The following is a 21,292-nucleotide window of genomic DNA, read 5'->3' as shown; positions in this document are numbered from 1 at the left end:
CACATGAATAAACAGAAAATTTATTAGAGCACTGATGTTTAAACAAATGTCCTCATCATTTCTCAGGCATCTGGTTTCCCCCAAACAAACTCAAGGGGACATGAAACCCAGACTCAGTGGCAGTGGTCCAAATGAGCACATGGATCTATTTTCATCATTATAAATTAGAAGCGTGGGCACGTGTGTATATGTTAACTTGCCTCTGCATAGGGTCCCGTGCATGTGTAGTAATCTCTGGACAAGAGGCCGAGACTTGTCTGCTGGTCGAACTAGGAAAGCAGAGGATGATGCATTTATTTGCATGAGCCGAAGTAGCTGGATACGATGCAAGAGTTAAATACACAGAAAGAGAGAGATTAGGGGTTTCTAGCTACATTCGCACACCTACATGAATGATGTGGGAATTGGAGTCCCTGTCATCAGTGCCGACGAAAAAGTTAACCAAGAGTTGAGTTCCGTATTTCTCGTTCAGCTTGGCAATGACGTCTTCCAACCTCCAAGTTTTACCTGAGGAACAGGGGGAAAGGTAGGAATAAGAAAGCAAGGAACGCCTGTGCATGATATCTGCTGTGTGTGACAGTGGGAAACAGTTCTCTACCGTGGTTGGTTTCCCAGTTGTCCACAGCAATCGGCCACTCAAACACATCAGGCAGCATGTCAAGCAATGGAGTGCCTCCTCTGAGCTCAATCAGACCTGGAAGAAACAAGTACATTTCTGTTTTTAATAATGGATACATTTGTATTATACCAGTATAAATGCAGAAAAGTATCAATATAATAAATGTTGTAATATATTTCTCATTCAGTGTGATGCATCTATACAAATTTGAGCATATTACCCATGGAATTGCTAAGCGTAAATACCTTTGAAGGATTAATTTCATCCCATAATCCTGTAAATCTAATTTATTAAGCTATTACGATATTCATTTTATTCATTCAGCTCTTGAAACTTTTAACCCTAATGGTTTATAAGACATTTAGTTTGACAATAAAATGTCTAAAGTTTTATGATAAAAAGAAAAATCTTCCGTTCAGACAACCAGAAGGTATCAGTAACTGCTGACTCACTCTCATTAGTGCAGGACTTGTAAAGAGTCTTAGCCTTGACGAGAGCGGTGGCTTCCCCTTCCACTGTCTTTTCAAGGACACCTACAAAGAGAGAATAGAAACAAGGCGAGCATGAGGAATGGGGGGGGGGGGGGGATGGAGAAAGGGAGGAAGGTTGTAAATATCCTCAGGTACAACGCAGAATGTTTGGTATTCAAAATAAGATCCAGCTGTCGTCCAGATGTGTTTCATTGTTTTAATTAAAGATGTCGTCTGTCACTCTATCAGACAGCACCAGGAAAAATAAAGTATTTGAACCAAAGCAATTCATAGAAACAGCAAAATATTCAAAGGGGAAAACATGTAATATGAATATATTCAAAGGGAATTAGTCTCAAACTCCAGCTTCAACTTCTAAAAAAAATAAATGAAGAATTACATTTTTCCAGTTTGTACACAACGGAAAAAAGTCCAATATTTAGACAGAATGAAATGCATATTATAGGTTTTAAGAAAATACTTAATTTACATTGTTTTCTCTATTCAGGCTATTCTGCAACAGATGCACATCCAACTTTGAAAAGATCCTCGAACATTGCATTGATTAGAGTTAGCACAGTGATACACTAAAACAATCAACGGCACAGCGCACGGCCAGACTTAGCCTCGAATGACTGATTAAAAAATTTAATTAAACAAACAATTTCTAGCAGCGGTGCAATTAATCATTCCGTCGGGTGATTGAGATTATTTGGGTCATTTGTTGTAGAGGTCAGTGCTATCATATAAACACAAATTAGTGGATATGCAGGACACGTTTTAATCAATTACTGCTGTAAATTGGTTGCTCAGCAGTGGCCATGGCTGAGGCTGGTGACCTCAGAGCCGGGAAGTCATAGGTGGAAGTAAATCAAGGAGCAGCGAAGCTTGAGTTGCAGCAATTAAAGACCATTTGAAAACAAGAGGGAACGCCATCATTCATTTTACTGCTTACATTTACAGCCTCTTCAACACCTGTTGTGTATATATGGATGCCAGTTAACGTGGCCTCCGGCTAGATAGTGTTTGTAGGTGGACAGCTAATCAAAATGAGTTATATGTGTAGGGCTGTAAACTTGCTCAACTGAGGGGGAAGAGAATGGGACCAATGCATTTTTACCGCCGTGCTTCAAGGCATCGAGTTTTATATTATAGTTTCAAAGTTTGACCATTCCTTCAGGATCTGCTGCCGCATTTCAGCAGCACCAAACATGGGGCAGAGTTTAAGTAAATGTTCAAATCAACATGGCTGATTTTTAAAAACTTAGGTAACTTCTCAACAGGTATCTCAAGCTTTGCCTCAACCTACAATATCAATTATAATTTTTACTGTATAACGTCTGTGCATCCATACCACTGACAGCCGTAGCTGGAGGCTTTATGTTTTCGGGTCCGAGGAACTCAGTGAGGGAGTTGATTCAAATTTGGCAGAAGCGTTCCACTTGGACTCAAAGATCCATTTATCACTGAAATACCTCTGGCATGTGCCAAATACAGCTATAATGTCTGAGTACACAATTTCATTTATGTCTACAACATTGTCTGTGAATAAAGATTTTGACCTATAGGTAAAACAAGTGTTAATTACATTACATTATCAACTGGACAGTGAGAAATAAGTAATGTAATATAAGTAAACATAGGTGTGACCTTTGACAGTGCTAGTGCTGGTAAAATATCACAATTCAAAGTGACCTTACAATAATATCTATACAAATAATAACAATGATTTATAAAGGTACCTAAAATAAACAAAGAAAGTAAAGAAAATAATAAAACCAGATAAAAAACCTGTGTTTTGTGAATGCAAATGATCAGGAATGTCCACAGTGAATTTCCTTACATCTGGCACAAATATTCGCTTAGGCTCCATTCCAGTTTTTATTTTGTGATTAATAGAGAGCAATCTTAGACGCAATCACCAGTTTTACTTGTATTACTGACTAACATTAATACTAGTTCCATTATCATTCAGTACACACATCACTTTAACATATTTAAGAGAGAAACCTGGATGTAATGAACATGATGCAACATTATCCCTAGTTGATCTTTACTTAAGAGACAAAACAAATGAAGAAATGATCAAAACCGTACAGACAAAACCTTGACTGAAACATGTGCCGCCAAGAAATGTTTTGAGGAATGACCTAATTGACGTCCAAGGACCCTCAAATCCTTCGTCCAATATTTGATGAGTCAAGGCCACTTGTCCAAATATTCCCTCGGCCAGTTTTCCAAACTGAAACAGCTGGGTTTCCTCAATTCTGAGTGGTTAAGGATTGTCTTCTTCAGAGCGGCATGCGAGACCAATCAGCCATTACATGTTAGAGTTTATTTAATCGGCCTTACTTCCCAGTAAACACACAGTAGAGCAAGGATAGACTTTTAGAAACACATGACATCTAACCAAAATTTTGTTTACTGCTGGTCTGCTCCAGAACTGATGTGACAGTTTACCTGTGTACCCACCACAGCCAATGTAAATCCAACGAGAATGGCACTAAATGAAGTACATACCTCCCCCGACAGTCCGCTTAAATTAAAACAAGTCTTATAGCTACACCTTAGTTACAGGTTTCTGACTCTATTTGTTGACATACAGTGGCTGAAAAAAGCTGTCCAGATCGGACTAACTAAACACCTTTTGAGTTTTTATGATGACTGAAGGCTTCTATAGGTTTGGAAGTGGAGGGTGAGGTGAGGGGTGTTCAGCTGCCACATGCCATTTCACCGCTAGATGTCACTAAATTCTACACACTGTACCTTTAAATCCCACATACTCATCAAAATTATTGCCTAGATATGTCAGATTTGGGGGGTTATGGTTAGATTTTTTTTCATCAAGATCCACACTTTACTCTCAAATTTTGAAAAACACCCTATCATTATGTTAAAGAAAGTGAAGAAAATTCTTAGATCTGCCCTAGATCTGGATCTGCACCAAACTCTAATGGGACCTACCTTGGGTCATGCCCTTCCACAGAATTGAACGTAAATAGATGAGTACATTTTATGTGATCCTACTAACAAACACAGAGGAAACCTCTTTAGCGGAGCCTAACTGTACCTCACACAGTTAAACAGGTAATTTGAATGACACACAATCTTTTTCCCATTGATCTTTTGCACTGTTGCTAGTGCACTTTGCACAAATTAACTACAAAGAGCTCACAGGTCTGACTTTTACTCACTCAAATCGAGTTTACTGCAGGTCAGTAACATGCTGGTGAACCAGCACAGGACTATTTTTAAAGACATTTTTCCAAAGGGCATTTACACTTCAGGATTGGGGGCTCAAATCCTGACAGTGCCATTTCAGCAACTTCGTTTTCAGCTATCATGATTTACAGCACACAGTTGTTTGAGTAGGGTAGAGATTTGGAAGGGCTCTAATGTGATCCACAGGAATCCATGAGGCCTTGGCTCTGTGCCTCAACACTAACCAGCCACACTAACATGAAAAATCAAAAAAATATTCTACAACAAAAGAGCACACATTGTGTATTATAATGTATTTGAGGCTTTTTATACTTCACTCAGATTCGGGAAGGGATCCAATTGTCCATTTCTTTGACATTGCAAGATGTGATGGTTGAGAAAAAATTTATGGATCTTGATGGAAAATTTAGGGGACTGATATTTATGGGAGTGTTATTTGGCCCTACTTGATTAGATTAAAATAACTTTCTTTTAACTGCTATAATGTTACCTTGTTGTTATTAATTTTACTGTTATTATGTATTATTTTAAGTGCCTTTGAGTATCTTTTAAAAGTGCTGTACCGATAATGTATTATTATTATTATTATTAGTATTATTATTATTATTATGACTGCCAGTCTAGTTTTTTATCTGATTTGGGTGTAAAAGTAACATAGGTGTTAAAGTGGATTTTCCAAAAGCCAGTGGATTATTATTTAGCGGGCGTAGGATCCACGATGTGTCCCATTGTTTTTATAAAAACTACACCATGAATAATGAATGATGTAAAACTCTTAAAAGAACTAAGTGCCTGTAATAAACGCCCTGCACATGCAAAATGTATGAAAATGCTTGACCTCCTGATTGCTATTAGTATTGTTTATGGTAATTTAGCTGAAAGGCAAAAATGGACTTGAATTAGTACGAAAGAAGTCTGGAGCCTTTATAAATTTCACATGTTAAAAGTGTTTGTGCTTAAAAATCGAGGTGCGGTCATTTAAATCACACATTAGTGCACTTGCACGTATGTTGAAGTTGTATGAATCCATTAGTTGTGTTTAAAATCGGGGTTTTCTTGATCTATGTATTTTCACCACAAGCCTGAGCTAGTATTTGTTTTTTTTAATTATTATTTTAGGTATTTATAGAGTTTAAAAATATATATATATCATCAGTATCAGACATTTTAATAATGTGACCTTTCTCTGTGCTCACTGCCACTTGTTAAGATCCACCAAGTCAAGTATAGTCAAGCTGCGCAAACAATGTGTGCTTCGGTACAATGAGTGTATCTGTGACTGAATCGATTGCTCCAGCTCCGTCTGTCTTTTAAGAATACAAAATAAAGAAAGTAGGATTAAGGGACGTTTGCATAAGGCTTTGAGATTGGTGGACAAACCGAGAGATAAAGACAAAATGCCAAAGCCTGCATGCCTTAAAGGAACCATGCATATTTTGCAATGCGATTTAATTAAATACAAGTATTCCACAACAAAATGTGAACTGAAGCAGTGGTTTTCAATCAAATGTCAAAGAAACACAAGTTCACATCATTTAAAATGAAGGTTAATAATCTCACTAGGGAGGATAATAGGTTCAGGAAACAGGCAGAAACATGTAGCCTGGCTCCGAAGGTAAAAAATAATGGCATGAAAGAGAATAGACATATTCCTCGAAATAATGAGCTATACATATCATTACCAATTAAAGGAACCTGTTCAAGGGTTATTATAATAGCATGACAGGCTTTTGACTTTGACAAGCTATAACACATCTCACCGTGGCTTCAGTGCTGCCTGTCAGACGGTTATCTCTCATAGATCTTGGATCGGGATCAACATATAAACACGAGCACGTCTCAATGCAACTTTACGATCGATACCAGGAAGAGGATAGATCGTCAATTACACAGGGAACTGACAGGAAACTCTGCCAAGTCCACACATCAATGGTGTCACTGTGAAAATCAGATTTTTTTTTTTTCCCCCATTGTTCATAATTATGTGGACTTAGTGACAGACAGGGGATAAAGCTGTTAGCACACTTCAGACAAGGTTTATCCCTTTCTGTAATCTCCTATTTTATGTAATGTCAAATCAGATCAACATGTCTGGAATACACCTCGTCTCTTATTGCATTATTTGTTGGAAAACTAACTCTACTGTCCTTCAATCTAATATTCTAAGTTGAATTCATTATTCAATCATAATCTTTTTCAATTATTCTCATTTCTCTCTCATTATTATTTCCACTTGTTTTACTCCTTATACGACTGCACGTCACGTCATCCTTTTCCTTCCCCATCATTCTTGTAATCCCTCCATTTTCTCATTACCATGTGAGCACTATTTATGTGCTCATTTAATCTTAATGAAGTCCTGCGAAAGGGACACTTTGCAGGGCGCTTCCTGCAAAAGGGCACAGATCATGTGTGTGTGATTGGATTACCGACTGCCTGGTGCTAATGTTTAACCACAGCAAAGGCTTACCCTCTCACTCACTCTCTCTCACATGCACATACACATAAACACACACAAGCCCTCTCTTCTCTCGCATGCTGTCGCCCCATGTGTATGTGTGTGTGTGCATGTTTGGATTTATTTGAGAAAGGATTTTGTGCCACCTGATGTTTGTTTGAGACATCATGTCAATTTGAACCAAACCTCTCAGCGTGATACACAATCTGAATTTTGAGTGTTACCGCTTCACAGTAACATTTTATCTTCGACTACCTCGAAACATTGCAGCGTTTTAGTTCAGCGTTTTGCATTTATCATTATGAAGTCTATATTTAGGGTGTTTTATGAGGAGAGGGTGAGAATGGAGTTGAAAACTGAAATGAGTTGACAAAATGGAGTTTCGCACCATGAGTTTTGCTACGACTCTTATCCACTTCTTCTCCAGAGCAATGGCCACAAAGGCCCATGGGTATCTTACAGGCATCTGCTACACCAAACTAGCATAAAAATACCACAATTTATTGCATTTCTGAGAAACCTATATTTGAAAATGACTGCAATAAAATACACCCTTGTATCATTAAGTTGTCTATGAGACTCCAGTGTTTCTATGGGGAGAAACCTGAGAATAATATTTAAAGGACAACTTGAAAAATAGGAATTTACAGTGTGGAAAAACAATTCAAGACCCAAGTGGCTCATCCCACTTCACAGGTATGGTGTGTACTGAAATTATTACTGTGGTTGTTGAGAAGAGCTCAACTGTGTCTTTTTAAATGTACAGGCAGCAAACGTACAATATTCTCAAAACAGGTAGAAAAGCATTGATTTTTAAGAGCTCCTTATTATTTCCCTGTCAATTACACCCTGAACCAGCTCTGTCATTTCCTCAGTGCCATGCTGTCATTCAGATTAATGGCCCCTGGATAATCTCACAGTATAAAAGAAGTTCTGTTATGGACCCAGTGCTGTGTCGCAGGAGGGCTGTGAGGCCGGGGGGATCATAACCCTTCATCCTAGCTGGCAAAAACATATTAAACTCAGCATTTGTATTCATTTTTATTTGTTTTGGACAAGAATCGCTGCATTAATATTCATATAATTTTACTTGGACACCAAACCCTGATCTGATATCTTTATTTGATACGTTTATGGGAAATACAATATTAATGGTGTTGTGCAATGGTTCTGAAGGGAATTTCGATATCAGGGAGGTCATGCGAACAACCGTTTGTTTTTGAAAAGTCCTCTTGTGGTCATTTGTGTTTGGCTTGAGTTCTGGATTATTGCTATCTCAGGAAAACACAGACATTCAGTCCCGTTGGCGGAGTTTGTCACAGAGTGTCCGCAAACATCTCACATCTAAAAGCCTCCAACATCACAGCTATCTCAGAGACAAGCCCAAGCGATCCTGGCGATGCCAAATTTCTACTAGAAAAATAAATGGTGTGTTGCACACCTCTGGCCAAAAGAATCTAGTAAGTGAGATTTAGACCCGTCCTGGAGGCATGCGAGAAATCAAATGCACGTACCCGGGCACGGATGGATGTACACACAGGACTTAGGGATGACTACTACATGCGGTTTCACATTTCCTGTCCTATACTCAAATGTTTTTCTCTCGATATACCATCCTCCTCTAGCTCCAGAGCTCCTCCTCACTTCACCTCACAAAACCCTGGGTTCCTGCATATCTCACCACCTCCCGTAACTCAGCATTCATATTTTTTTTAGATTGAAACCTTTCTTTCTTCACCTCCTACCTGTTGCACTCCTCCTCTTCCTGACGCAAACTAGTAATTAATTAAAAAGCTCACGGTCAATTAGGCTAATTGCTGCACAGTACGTATACCACACCCGGACAGGAGGGAGGTGGGGAAGACAAACTTGCACAGGCTTGTACACACACGTGTGCATGCTGCTGTGGTCATAATCAGGGTTCAGATCCTCATTATGAAGCTTAGCCTTTTACGGCCCTTTTACAGCAGCGGAGAACAATTCGAGGCATTTACAAGCAACCACAAATCTGCACAGATATTCTAACGCAAACGCAGACACGCAAACCTTTTTTTATTACTGTCATTCAGCCTAGAGCGCCGCAGTGTCCAGGTGTTTCCAGGCCCCTGCAGCTGTTGACAGGAAGAGGATCTGTCCATCAGCGGGCGGTGGTATCCAAGAAGGCGGCAGCAGCCAGCCGCAGGATCAGAGGTTGCGTGTTTGATGTCATTACCAGAGTAGAGGTCACATCTCAGTTGAGGCCTTCACCAAGTCATATCCTAGTCATTCTAAACTTTTAACTCAGGAGCTAGTGGGTCTTGGTTGCTGCTGTCAGTGCTCAAGACAACAAATACACAAATGCCTTGGTTTGGAGGATCAACAATATTTTCTTCTGAAACTTGATGCACACTCAAAGAAAAACCTTAACATATGCTGTACAGTGTGAGGCATTCCAGCTGCAGCCAGACAGCCTGGAGGAATGAGCACACTGAACCAGGACCAGTGCTGTGGCTGCGCCTTTCCCTCCTGTGGTAAACAGCATTTACAGCAATTAAGTCAATGATTCCTGCACATCAACCTTTGAACTTTGGCCAACACGTCCTCACAGTTACAGAAGCGATTTCTTTCCCTCAGGTATCATGTTACAACCTGCGATATATTAGACTGCAGTAAAAACACGACAAAGTGTAAAGTGACGCCACGCATTCACACAGAAACACGCCATGTACGTAGAGTTGAGCAATGTTTATTTTCCTCTTTCCCCCCTGTGTGATTTTTTTTATGGGAGAAGGGAGCGAGAACAGAGCTGTGCTGTAACAGACGGCCTATGTGTTATTATTAAGCAATGTGGTAAAGAAAGTTCAAATTTAAATAAAGAAATAATAATTTTCATACAATCCCTGCTGTTTGTTCAAGTTTATCTATTGTTTACGCCACATTTCTTTTGCTGATGTTCGGGCAAATCAGATTAGAGACCTAGGACAGATAAATTTAAAATGCTTTTATAATTACATGATAAAGAATGAATGAAGATGCACTGAACCTTAGAATTCTACTAGACATTAAAGACGCTTTTATAACGATAAAAACCCCATGCTGCAAAAATGAATAATGAAAAGCAATCTCTTAATCCTAATGATTGTTATATTGATCTGTAGAAAGTGTTTATGGAGAAGTTAAAGGAAAGTGAGGATAGTGAGAGCTAAAAAAACGATTTAATGATATTGTTTTCCAAAAAACAGTCTAAGGTTTAATAAACAAGTTACTGTTTTCGACCAAATACTTATGATAGGGACCTGTTCTTTCTAGCAAATAACATATTTTGGTATCTATTGTGTTTACTCATGTCCTGTCTGTAAGATGACTTTTTCATAGACTGCAAATCAGATCTAAAGTAACCCCGACCTGAACCTGAATGAAATAATCAAATCCATGCATGACCACCCAAGATCCAGGTTTATCTTAAAAAACTATGAAAAACGTATCTGCATGTGATCATCGTTCAACACCGGAGCAGATAACAAAAGAACAAAAAGAACCAACACAGTGCCCCGAGACAAAAAACTGCATGTTTTTCTTTTCATCGAGATTAAACGGACAAAGCGCTTGATGCTTTTGCAAATTAAAAAAAGTCCAGGAGGCAGTTGTGCTGCACTTTGGATTTGCTTTGCTAGTGAGGATCAATCTCTCTATCCGCTCTGAATCCCTCTATTTCTCCTGCAGCCCAATCTGTACCGTCTTTATTACAGAGGAAGGGGCTGGCATATAAAGTGTGAATTTATGGCAGATGAAGGTTTTTGGATTGTCTATGGAGAGTAAGAGGATTTAGCGCCCGCTGCTCGGGATTCGACTGGTCTTCTCACAAACAACATGAGGTATGGACCCTTGCACACACACACACACACACACACACACACACACACACACACACACACACACACACACACACAGATCCACTGGAACACATTTACAGTGTAATTTGAACCTCTCTGAATCAACCGCAAGCACGAGGACACTAAAAAGACTGTAATGCTTGCTATAAGTTGGCAAAACACCTGAGACACACACTCAAACACACAAATGTTTTCCCCACCATGTGTTGATATCTTTGAGCACAGCCTGAACGCAATGTCCACTTACACACACACATACACACAGATAGTGCCAGCGCTGGTGACAAACTCTCAGCTCACATGGTCGGCAGTGCTGAAGCCAAATTCCCATGACATCTGTGATATCTATAGAGCTGCTGTCCCTGAAGCAGAGGCCTCTTTAGCTCATATTCTAAAGCAACTGCTCTCAGTCCTCCTAGAAAGCAGCTCTGATGTGCTTTAACCCTTAATCACAAAGCAATTCACTGTTTATCAAGTCTACTGAAAACAGGCACTACATCCCTCAACAAATCAGCCCCCCCCCCTGCCATCTGTCTGTGTCATGGCCTGTCCATATGCGTGTGTAACAGGCATCTGACCTTTGAGGATGACCTCCAGCTCGTCTCGTAAGATGTCGAAGGTGCTGTATCTCGAGCTGGTCTCCGGGATGATGTTCTTTTTGAGCCATCCTCCGCAGGCGTACTGGTAGAAGTTGTCACAAGGGTCCACGGTGGCATCCATGTTCTCGATGAGACGAGAGGCTGCACGGACAGAGAGGAGACGGGCTCTGAGACGATGTGGAGAAAATCCAGAGCGCATTTATAATCTATTTAATTTCAAAGGTCTGATCTGTGAAAATTAGGTGGAGTTAACTGCTGAGTGAGCGAGTTCTTGTAGAAGGGGATGTGTTGTATTCGCTATATTTCATATTTGAAATACAATACTGAGGAATTTCCACTGTGGGTAAACATGCAGTTTAATGAGAATATGTACTGTAAACTGCATGAAATTAAACTGATACTTGCCCTTTATTAAGCAGATATGTGTATGTTTGCATGACATGTTTCTCCCTATTCTCAATTTAATATTTTGGGATTTTGTGAAATATGTTCATTTGCATTCTTCCTAAGAGTTGAATGTGAAGCTGAAGACCACTTGCACGTGTCTGTTTAATTTAAGGGCAGAAGTCGAATACAAAATGGAACTGGAGGTAACAGCTGCAGAAAACAAGCCTGACTCTGTCCAAAGTTTAAAAATCCCCATATACAACTTCATCCCTAATCTTGAATTTTTATATCACAAACTGTTTAATCTGTACAAAAGTTTAAAACTGACGTCACAGGACATCATGTGCTCCGATATTTTGTTGCCAAGGACAGTCTTGTCATCATTTGAAGTTCCCAGACAACTATCCTCCACACTCACTGCACATTAAGTCCAGCATCTGGGACATGAAACCACAATATATCAGTTAAGCATCAGAGTACATTTCAATTTGCTTAAGAGGTGCTGCTAGGTGAATTGTGATATCTTCTGGCAGAGCCAGGCATCTATAGCTGTTTCTCTTTAGTGAAGCTAACTGGCTGGATGAAGCCTTATAATGATGGATATGAGAGATGACATAATCCCATATAGCTATAAGAAAGAAAGAAAGCAAATAAGCTCCCCAAAATGTATCAGAAATGAATATCGTCTATTGAGGGAAACTGGAGGTAAAGTTTAATATTTTACTTTAGTCAATTTCAGGTTTTATCAATGAAACTCATCTGCAAATAAATACTAAAGGTGGGGAGGGATTGGGATCTGTTTGCATGAGAAGTTTATGGTAAAATGTTTCTGCCTCTTTTCTGTATCAATTTCATGTCCAGGGGTTTTTGAAATGACCCCACACATGTCTCAGCTCATTATTCTTCAGTCATGGGATCACAGAACACTTACAGTTAAGTTATACAAGCTCCACAACAATACTCATCTATGTTGAAATACTTGAGCTTGTGACACACACTACATACAAACACTACATCCTGAAGGATTTCCTTAAGCATTATATACATGTGAATGTTATTCCCATTAACAGTGTTGCAACTTCTCCTGTACATGTGTCCAAAGGTGGCCCGGGGTTAATGTGTGTGCTGATGGGGACTGTTTCTGCTGTTTTTGTTAGGGGCAACATATTCACTCACTGAGTCACTGTTATTTATGTGTGAAATACCCGGGCCCCTGCAGTATCAAATCCTCTGAGAAAAATCAAAGCCTCCAGGCTGAGACAAAAAAATAGATCACACAAATGAAAAAGCACAATGCTTACCTGACTGCGTGCAGTCCGCTGTGGTGCAGATTTCATCTACAGGAAAAATGCAAGACAAATCATTACTCAATGGAATTTTTCATCAGTCATCGTGTTCATCCTCTGCCTCCTCTTCAACCATTCTCCCTGCATTTCTTTTAATCTCTGTCATCCTTTTACACAGGTTCCTCCCCACTTAGAAGTGTTGCTCCCACTCTGTCAGGAGTAACTTAGAGGCCAAACTGCTGAATCCAAAACAGACACACCACAAACCTGCTGTATGACCTTAGATACATTGCTCCATGCGTTACGTGTGGATGCACATGGGGTGAGCGCACTCACAGGTGCACTAGCCCATTTTCCTGACATGGCAGATTACACATTTGTCAAGTACAAGACTGCAACAGATAATAACAGTCCAACACACACACACACACATACGCCACTGCAGCCTGTTTCATATATCATAAGGATTTTGTCTTCTTGACCTGCTGAATTTCACACCTGTTCTCCATTCAACTATATTATTAGTAGAGGTAATAGAAGTAGTGGGAGAAGTACCAACAGTTGTTGGTATTTGACCATTATTACTGTCATTATATTTCCACTCTTTAAAAGAGATGTTTTTCTTCTTGGGTGGCACGGTGGGGCAGTGGTTAGCATGGTCTGTTTGGAGTTTGCATGTTTTCTCCAGGTACTCCAGCTTCCTCCCACAGCCCAAAGACATATCAGAATGGGGTTGGGGTTAATTGGAGACTCACACCTTATGTGAGGTGTGAATGTGAGTGTGAATGGTCATTCGTCTCATTATAGACCCTTTAAAACCCCACTAACATATGACTTTTGTGTGTAATGTGGATGAATACAATCTGCATTCACTCCCTGGTCAAATGAGTCTTCAGTGGGAAGGGTTTTTATCAGCTCTGGGTCCAATCAGCAGTGATGGAAATGAGACATGCTAACTTGGAGATAGCGAGGTGAGACAACTTATCATTTTTGGGGGGTTTGTGATGTTGAGCACCAGTGAAAAACCGATAGGCAATCTTTTCTACTGGCAATGGGAAAGGAGTCAATGCCCTTTTACAGAGTTATCTTGAGTGTGAAATAAACAGTGTATATTGCTAAGTTTTGTAATAAAGAGCCATGCGATATGCTGGCCCAATGTCAGATGGGATTGGCTCCAGATCTGCACTGGACACTCAGAGTATAAGCGGATAGATGGATGGTTTTCCTCTCCACTTGTAGAGTTTCTCCGTAAGGGAACAATGTTCTTCTGATATTTTGCTGCAAAGTGACCTCAGATTTATGTTCTGGGTTGACAGCTTACAAACATAGTATAATTGAAATGAATATATCAGTAAGTCTAATGTTCAGAGTATTATCTGTGTTGATTTAATAATAGCAGATACTGCAGTTTTTATTGGACTATATTACTCGGATCAGACACCCTTGGACCTCATCATAATAAGTAGCCCAGAACATTTGTCACGTGTATTAAAATGTAATAAGATTGATATCCAAGTAAAAAAAGCAAGTAAATCAAGCAACACAGCAGTCAGGACATTAATGATTAGAAAACGTATGTATTACTTTAACTGTGACATTGATCTGAAGCAGGTTTGAAAGGTTTCCCATGGTGAGGAGAGAAGAAGGGTGGGGTGTCTGTTCAATTTCACTTTAAACGATCCAGCTCTCACGTTGTGAATTGATGATACTAACAGTGAGCACAACTGCATCAGTTGCACATCTCTTGATAATTTGCACAAAAGTCGGAAATGTGAAACACCATGGACCTTTGAGAAACTCAGTGTTACGGTGTACACGTATCCCTCTGAGCACAAAGGACCTTTGCACAGTGCATTTTCTTCTTTCTGGCTCAGTGGTTGTACTTTTGCACTGTGTTTTAAAAGCACACAGCTCAAGTGTTGTCTCTCCACCTGAACAAATTGCTGCTCTTCAGCAATGCTGCTTGGTGCTTAACATTGTCTGTGAACTCAGATAGACACGATGGTGGGTGCACACGCTCAGTTTTAAAGGAGGCAATCTTCAAAAGTTCTGAGAGGTTCGTTTATTGTTGTGGTGATGAGAAAAACAAGCTTCTTATTTGTACCAAACTTTCATCACCATGATTCTTGAAAAGGTTTCAGACATTTTCATTATCAACCTGAATCTTAAGTGTGACTCACCCGTCTTCTGTGTGGCAAACAGGATGATGAGAGCAACGATGACGATGAAGAGCAAGGAGACAATGGTGATGAGCCCGATCTCCAGGGAGGTCCAACGAGGCTTCTTAGCCGAATTGGGGGAATTGGTCTCTGTCATTCTCAGGTCTCCTCCTTCAGCTACCGGCTGTATCAACTGACCTGAAAACCACAGAGGAAGAGCTCAAGATTAGCCCATTGACAGAAATTGAACATATCTGATTTTCCTGATGTTCTGGGAAAGTGATTTGAAGATATCCCAAGAAATTGAGCCAAATATTTTTCACTATTTTATCAATTAATTAATTGGTTAATTGATTTACTAATGGACAGTTTGTGTTGTTCATTAAAAATATAATTAGCTTCAAAACGTTCATATAAAATAAATAAAACAAAAATCCAACACAAATCTGCACACGTTTCCATTGTATCTGCATAATCAATCAAACTTAAAATCATCAAGTGAAAATGCTGAACGCTTGCTGATTGCAGCTTCTCACAAACATTCTGCTAAAGCTCCAATTTTTAGGCAGATGCTGAGAATAAAAAGAATAGAAGAAGAAGAGTTGAAAAGAAAAGAAAAGGAAATAAAGTTGATATACAGTATAAGTCATTTGGCAGTGATAGTTTAAAAACATAAGATAAAAGACAAACCAAATGTTTTTCCAACTGGTTTTGTAGCAAAAGGTGAGAACAATGGACGTTCCTACCCTCTAGAGAGAGTGCACTCCAGAAAGGAAAAATAAACAACTAGCACACGCTTCTGAAGAACAGATAAAAAAAGAGAGACCTGTCCTCTGCTCCTTACTATACAGCACTGTTTTCCTCTCTGGGGCCGAGTGGGAACTTTACAAAGTTCAAGTTACAAGCAGTTAAGTCTATCTCTGAGGGCAATTAATCCTTAATCCCTTTTTTGGTCGCACACACACACACAACAACACACACATTTGTCTCTCACACACACTTTTACAAGCTGGTGTCATGAGGCGCCTGTGCCGATAGCGGTTCTCTCTCTGTAGCTCCCTCACAAGCAGAGGACAAAGTCTCTCATGTAGCTTCCTGTGAATGAGAACACATGCACAGGTATCACATGTGACCACAGTCCTGTCGAATGTGATTTTCCAGATAACCCCTCATTTATGACAAACCACAGCCAAAGCATACAGCAAACTCCCCTGGGTGCAGTCATTATCCCGCCTGGTAATTGGCCATGATTGTACACACAGCTCCCTACAGGCTGCTTTCCCAACTCCACACCAGTACTAAAGCATGCATGACTTCACAGTGGGTCATAAGATTTGCAATGGGAGACTAGTGACCGGATGTGATTACAACAGGCATAGAGGCAACTAGAATTAACTGAGGAAGATGATGATTTAATGTATAAAAATAGGCCATGAGGCAGTACTATGGCACAAGTGGATACAGTATGTTAACCGCATGGGGGGGCAGGCTTTACAACTTTGCTGTTTAAATGATCATTTCTATTTTTTCGTCTGCAGGCAAACACATCACTTGTGACAGCAGACCCACGGCTCCCATAAAACTGTGTGTGCTTGACACAATTGGAGGGGCCATATTATATATTCATCCTCCCTAATCCTGACACATTGCATGCCAAGCAATGCAAAATTTATAGAAAAGGAAACGGGACATAAAGACAGAGTGGAGGTATATATATGCAATAAAAACAATAAGAGTGATAGAGTGAGGGGGGTAAAGAAAGCCATAAAAACAGAGTGAAACACTAAGAGGTCCTAAATCATGCTGTTAAGCGACTCCCTCTCGGTGAGCTGAGGCATGTTTGGTATTAATCATAATGAACATTTACTGTACGTCCTCCCCGTGCACTATCACTCACGCATTATGGTTACTGCTGATTCTGAGGAGATTACAGAATCTATTAGTGTAGCGCAAGCGTGATAGTGACGTCTTTATGGATGTTTGCTCCGTGAGGGAGGAAGCTGAGTTATCTGTGGAGTGAGCTGTCATTTCTGCTGCTGATGTTAGTGCCTCTGTTGCAGGATGTGAAATGTGGCCCTATAATGTTTTTCCTTGGTGAGTTTTTTTTGGAGGTATGTGCTGCCATGTCTGCACCATAATGGTTTAAGCAGTTCCAAAAGACAAAACTCTCTCTGTCTTGATATAGGTACAGTACCTAAAACATAAACAGTCCTCAGGTCTTGTGAGACCCCTGACGCCTCATGCACCTAATTGAGTTAGAAAAAGTAGAGGAATTTGGCCTACTTTAACTTAAAATAACACCTTCTCTGGGATATGATTTTCAGCACTGCTGCCGATGGCTGCACACGAAGACTCAAAATCTCTGTGAGATCATATTTTGAGAGAGGAGACTGGATGCCCAGAGGTGGAGTGATCTAGCTGAAATGAACCCTACCCCTTAAATTGCTTTCCCAATGGGTTGTCTGATAGGAATATGAATGGAATAGGAAGAATAACTGTTAGAGAAAATCACCGTGCCCATGCAACTGGAATACAGTTTACGAGATGCCAGGGCGAATTAGGTGCCTCTTAATAAGACGAAATGCATCTTGGTTTTTTAAAACTCCAGTGAGACAAACATTCACCTGCGGCATACGAGCAAGTCCGCAGCCAAACGGGTGCCAGCTCCTCATCTCCTGTTGCACGTCGGGAACTCCAAGTGTGTGTGTGTGTGTGAGTGTGGTGGGTGGGTGGCATGATCATCTGGTGCACGCTGTCCCGGTGTCACCAAGCCGGCACGCGTGCACACGCACCAAAATAAATAAATAAATAACCAATGCGCACACAAACACCCCATACGCACGGGCGGCAGCGCGTTGTGAGGAGCGCTCCGGGTGCGTGAAGCCACTTACCAGATGTGTCGGGAAATTTTCGGTCGATGATATAAATGGGCATCACATCCACTGATCAAACATCCATCAAATCCACGAAGGGAGCGCGCACTGCTGATCGATCCGATCCAGACGATCTATTTTCCTCACCCCTGGATTTCCAACAAGGCACCAAACCGATCCCGCCTCTCTTCTCTCTTCTCCCTTTCTATTCTAGGAAAGCACTTTCACACGCACACTCACACGCACGCACACCCTTCAGTTACAAGTACCCACTATCTACCCGGAGAGGATCGGTGAATTCAAATGATCCATCAGACTCTTGCGCTGTGCAGTTGGTCCACCGTGTTAACCACACGCGGGGGATCCCTTGTTTCTGCAGCCTCTGATATGTGAGGTGCTGCCTGAAGTCGCCTCTCTGAAGTTCCTCGCATGCGTCCTCTGTCAGGGCTGCGTTTAGAAGTGACCCTGTCAGCAGCACTTGCTGTCAGTGGCGCCTCAGTAGCTCCCGGGCGCAGGTTCAGGTGGAGCGATGAAGTGATATGCAGCGTGATTCAGTGTACTTCATCATAGCCTGGGCTTCCAGAAGGCTTTGATCCAGATCAGTCTGTGGTGCGGATCAAAGAGTACATATTAAAATGATCATCATCACCACAATCTATTATATTATTGCAAGAACTTAAAGTAAGTAAGTGAGTTATTCTACTGTTTTTGACTTTCTTCCCGTAGCAATACAGAATTTTAGAATAAAGGACAATATGGTGAATATCCCTTGTGCATTTGAAGATCTTTTGCACAATTTAAGTTACCAACTACCAGTAGATGTTAGCAGGTGTTACCAGCAAATGTTAGGGACATAACTTTGGTTGTGCCCTTAAGCGTCATCAAGTGTTTTATACATGTTATCAACGATACAGGGTACGCTGAGGCTAAAAATGATTAGCACAAGTCAGTATATTCTGTTACTTCGTTAAAGTAGCAGTTAAAATCGGGGTAGGGAACCTTTTCTTTATTCCACCTGCAAATAAGGTTTTCTTCCATCTGTTGGTTTGATTATGCAAAGACTTCTGGAATTATTACCACGATACATAATGGAAGGATATAGTCTGGGTAAGGACTGTTGCTGTAGATCTGGATCAAGGGGTAGGTCCATGTTTTATCACTTGCTTTAACATTACAAGAGAGAGTGATTTCACCAAGGAATAATTAGTAATTTCCATAAGTGTGTACAATTCGCTGCAGCATAATTGAATCTAGGACAACTATTGGCCCTATAGGTCAAGGTTTGTGCTCCACTGGGCGCGATTCTAGCTTTCAAAACATACTTTGAGGGCCTCACAAAATTAAAGACACATATCACACCATCTTAAACACAGAGACTGGCTAGAACTGCTTCTCTTTAGTGTGGCGTCTGATGCCAGATTGTAGTGATGATGGCGATGGCGATGGCGATGGCGATGGCGATGGCGATGACGATGGTGATGTCACTGGCTGTTGGTTTTCCAGGTTTGAGTTAGTCAACCTTGGTGAAGTCTTTGCAAGAGTCCTTTTTTGAAGGGAAATAATCCCAGCCGTAGATTGTCCCAAAGAGAGGTGCAAACATACGGAGCAGAGGGAGGGTGCAGTACTCACATTTGAGCTTGTCTTTGCTCAGCAGCTCAGTCCTTTTTGTTGACAGACTACCTGTTCCACTTTGAATAGCTTAACAAATATCTTTATTTCCTTTTCTTGTTGAAAGAGTTTGGCCAACTCACCAGAAAAGGCAGACGTGATAGCAGGTGTTTGTTCTTGCAGAGTAGACTAATTTAACACAATGCACAATTTATTTTAGAATCAGAATGGACAACTCTGAAGTGCATGTTCATCTACTATTTAATGTTATATGCTTTTATCACAGAAGAATAAGCGCTTGAGATTCTTTGTGTGTTGCCTATGTATTCATGAATTGTCTCTAAGGCTGTAAATGCCCCGGAGGCCTGAGGTTGTCTATCTGTAAAAAAAACAAAATACTGAACCTGAATATCAAGTTTAGATGTAAATCATGTGACTCATGGTGTCATCAGCGTTAAATTGTAAACAACTCTATAAAGGGAATTCATGGTGTTTGAATAAATTATCCTATACATAAAAGTAAATAATTAGCTTAGCTTGAAACATAACCCCATTGGTTATTTTTAAGTTCTTTAGCTAAAAAAGTATTACAAGGTTATACAAAATATGAACTTGATTAGATATTGTATTCTGTGACTTTACATATGTGTTTTTATCAAAAGGTATCATTTTATACTTCCAGTTATGGTAATGGTGTGTTACTGAGGTTGTTTAGTACATATCGGTTTAACAACCGTCAACAACATGTCAATTTCCATATTTCCTTCTTGGCAGGATCTGCTTCACACCTAAAGATAAGTGGTAATATCTAACCTTCATCTCCAAGATATGTTTGGGGCATTTCACCTTTATTGACAGGACAGTGTAAACATGAAGAGAAATGATCCAGGTTTGCCATTTACACTGAGGTTTGAATCATAGACTATAAACAAAGATGGACAATATGTCTCCACTTCCTCGTGATCATGGTGTGGAACCACGACACCAATTCTCACTCTCAGCGAATCACTCTAAGCTTTCAATCGTGACGTTTTACTTCATTTTTATAGCATCAAATAAAACCAAACTTGCAGGACAAATGAACACAAGGAGATCAGTGTGATAAGAACTTCCAAAAATGTCAGAAACCATCTGTCAACGTGTACTTTGACTTTTTAATTTGGTCCATGTCCCTTCTGCTAACATTGACAGGGGCAGGGTTTTAAACCTACACTGCTGCCAGCCAGTCGGGGGCAATGGAGATGAATTGACTTCACTTTCGGGGAGCTATTGTGTCATCTGAATGAAGAAATTGCCCTCACGCTCACACTGTATAATGTTTTTGATTCTATTCCAATAACAACCTGTCTACTCTGTATTCAGTAACTGAGCCAGTAACCTGTAATTTGTAAAGGGATATAGCTCTCAAGCTAGGCCCCATATAATATTTCTTTATCCAATTATTATTATATTACATATGACTATTCTTTTTGTTCCTGCTCTCCATAATATTAAACACAGAATATCACCGAAGTGTCACTTTCATATGGACAATTAACTCATGTGGATTTTGGGTGTAAAAGTGTAAATAGCGTTAAAGCTCCAGTGTGTAAGATTTAGGTGAAAGGGAACTATTGGCAGAAATTTAATGTAGAATAATCCTCATGATGTTTTCACTAGTTTGTTTCATCTAAATTTTTTGAATTGTAGTTTTCTTTACCCCAGAAAAGACCCTTTATATTTAAATACTTTATATCTAC

The 21,292-nt window shown here is 40.1% G+C and overlaps 1 protein-coding gene across 3 annotated transcripts in view; it reads right to left on the bottom strand.

Moving 5' to 3' along the window:
* LOC109630371 (neprilysin) overlaps nucleotides 1-18,406 on the bottom strand; it is a 32,237-nt gene extending 13,831 nt beyond the window's left edge. The window contains exons 1-9 of one of the 3 annotated variants that reach the window (XM_069534422.1): nucleotides 17,964-18,100; nucleotides 16,073-16,167; nucleotides 15,094-15,270; nucleotides 12,929-12,964; nucleotides 11,220-11,381; nucleotides 1,072-1,152; nucleotides 599-694; nucleotides 389-507; nucleotides 201-269 (exon numbers count right to left, since the gene is read on the bottom strand). In XM_069534422.1, coding sequence (XP_069390523.1) covers nucleotides 201-269; nucleotides 389-507; nucleotides 599-694; nucleotides 1,072-1,152; nucleotides 11,220-11,381; nucleotides 12,929-12,964; nucleotides 15,094-15,270; nucleotides 16,073-16,091 — 759 coding nt within the window. In that variant the 5' untranslated portion in view covers nucleotides 16,092-16,167; nucleotides 17,964-18,100. Of the gene's footprint in view, nucleotides 1-200; nucleotides 270-388; nucleotides 508-598; nucleotides 695-1,071; nucleotides 1,153-11,219; nucleotides 11,382-12,928; nucleotides 12,965-15,093; nucleotides 15,271-15,762; nucleotides 15,950-16,072; nucleotides 16,168-17,963 lie in introns of those variants that run through there. The other 2 variants (XM_020088546.2, XM_020088547.2) reach the window with 2 other exon arrangements.
* Nucleotides 18,407-21,292: the final 2,886 nt, after the last annotated feature.

The sequence above is a fragment of the Paralichthys olivaceus genome, chromosome 11, assembly GCF_024713975.1.
Source record: "Paralichthys olivaceus isolate ysfri-2021 chromosome 11, ASM2471397v2, whole genome shotgun sequence".
NCBI lineage: Eukaryota > Metazoa > Chordata > Actinopteri > Pleuronectiformes > Paralichthyidae > Paralichthys > Paralichthys olivaceus.
This window is presented reverse-complemented; position numbering and strand designations above follow the sequence as displayed.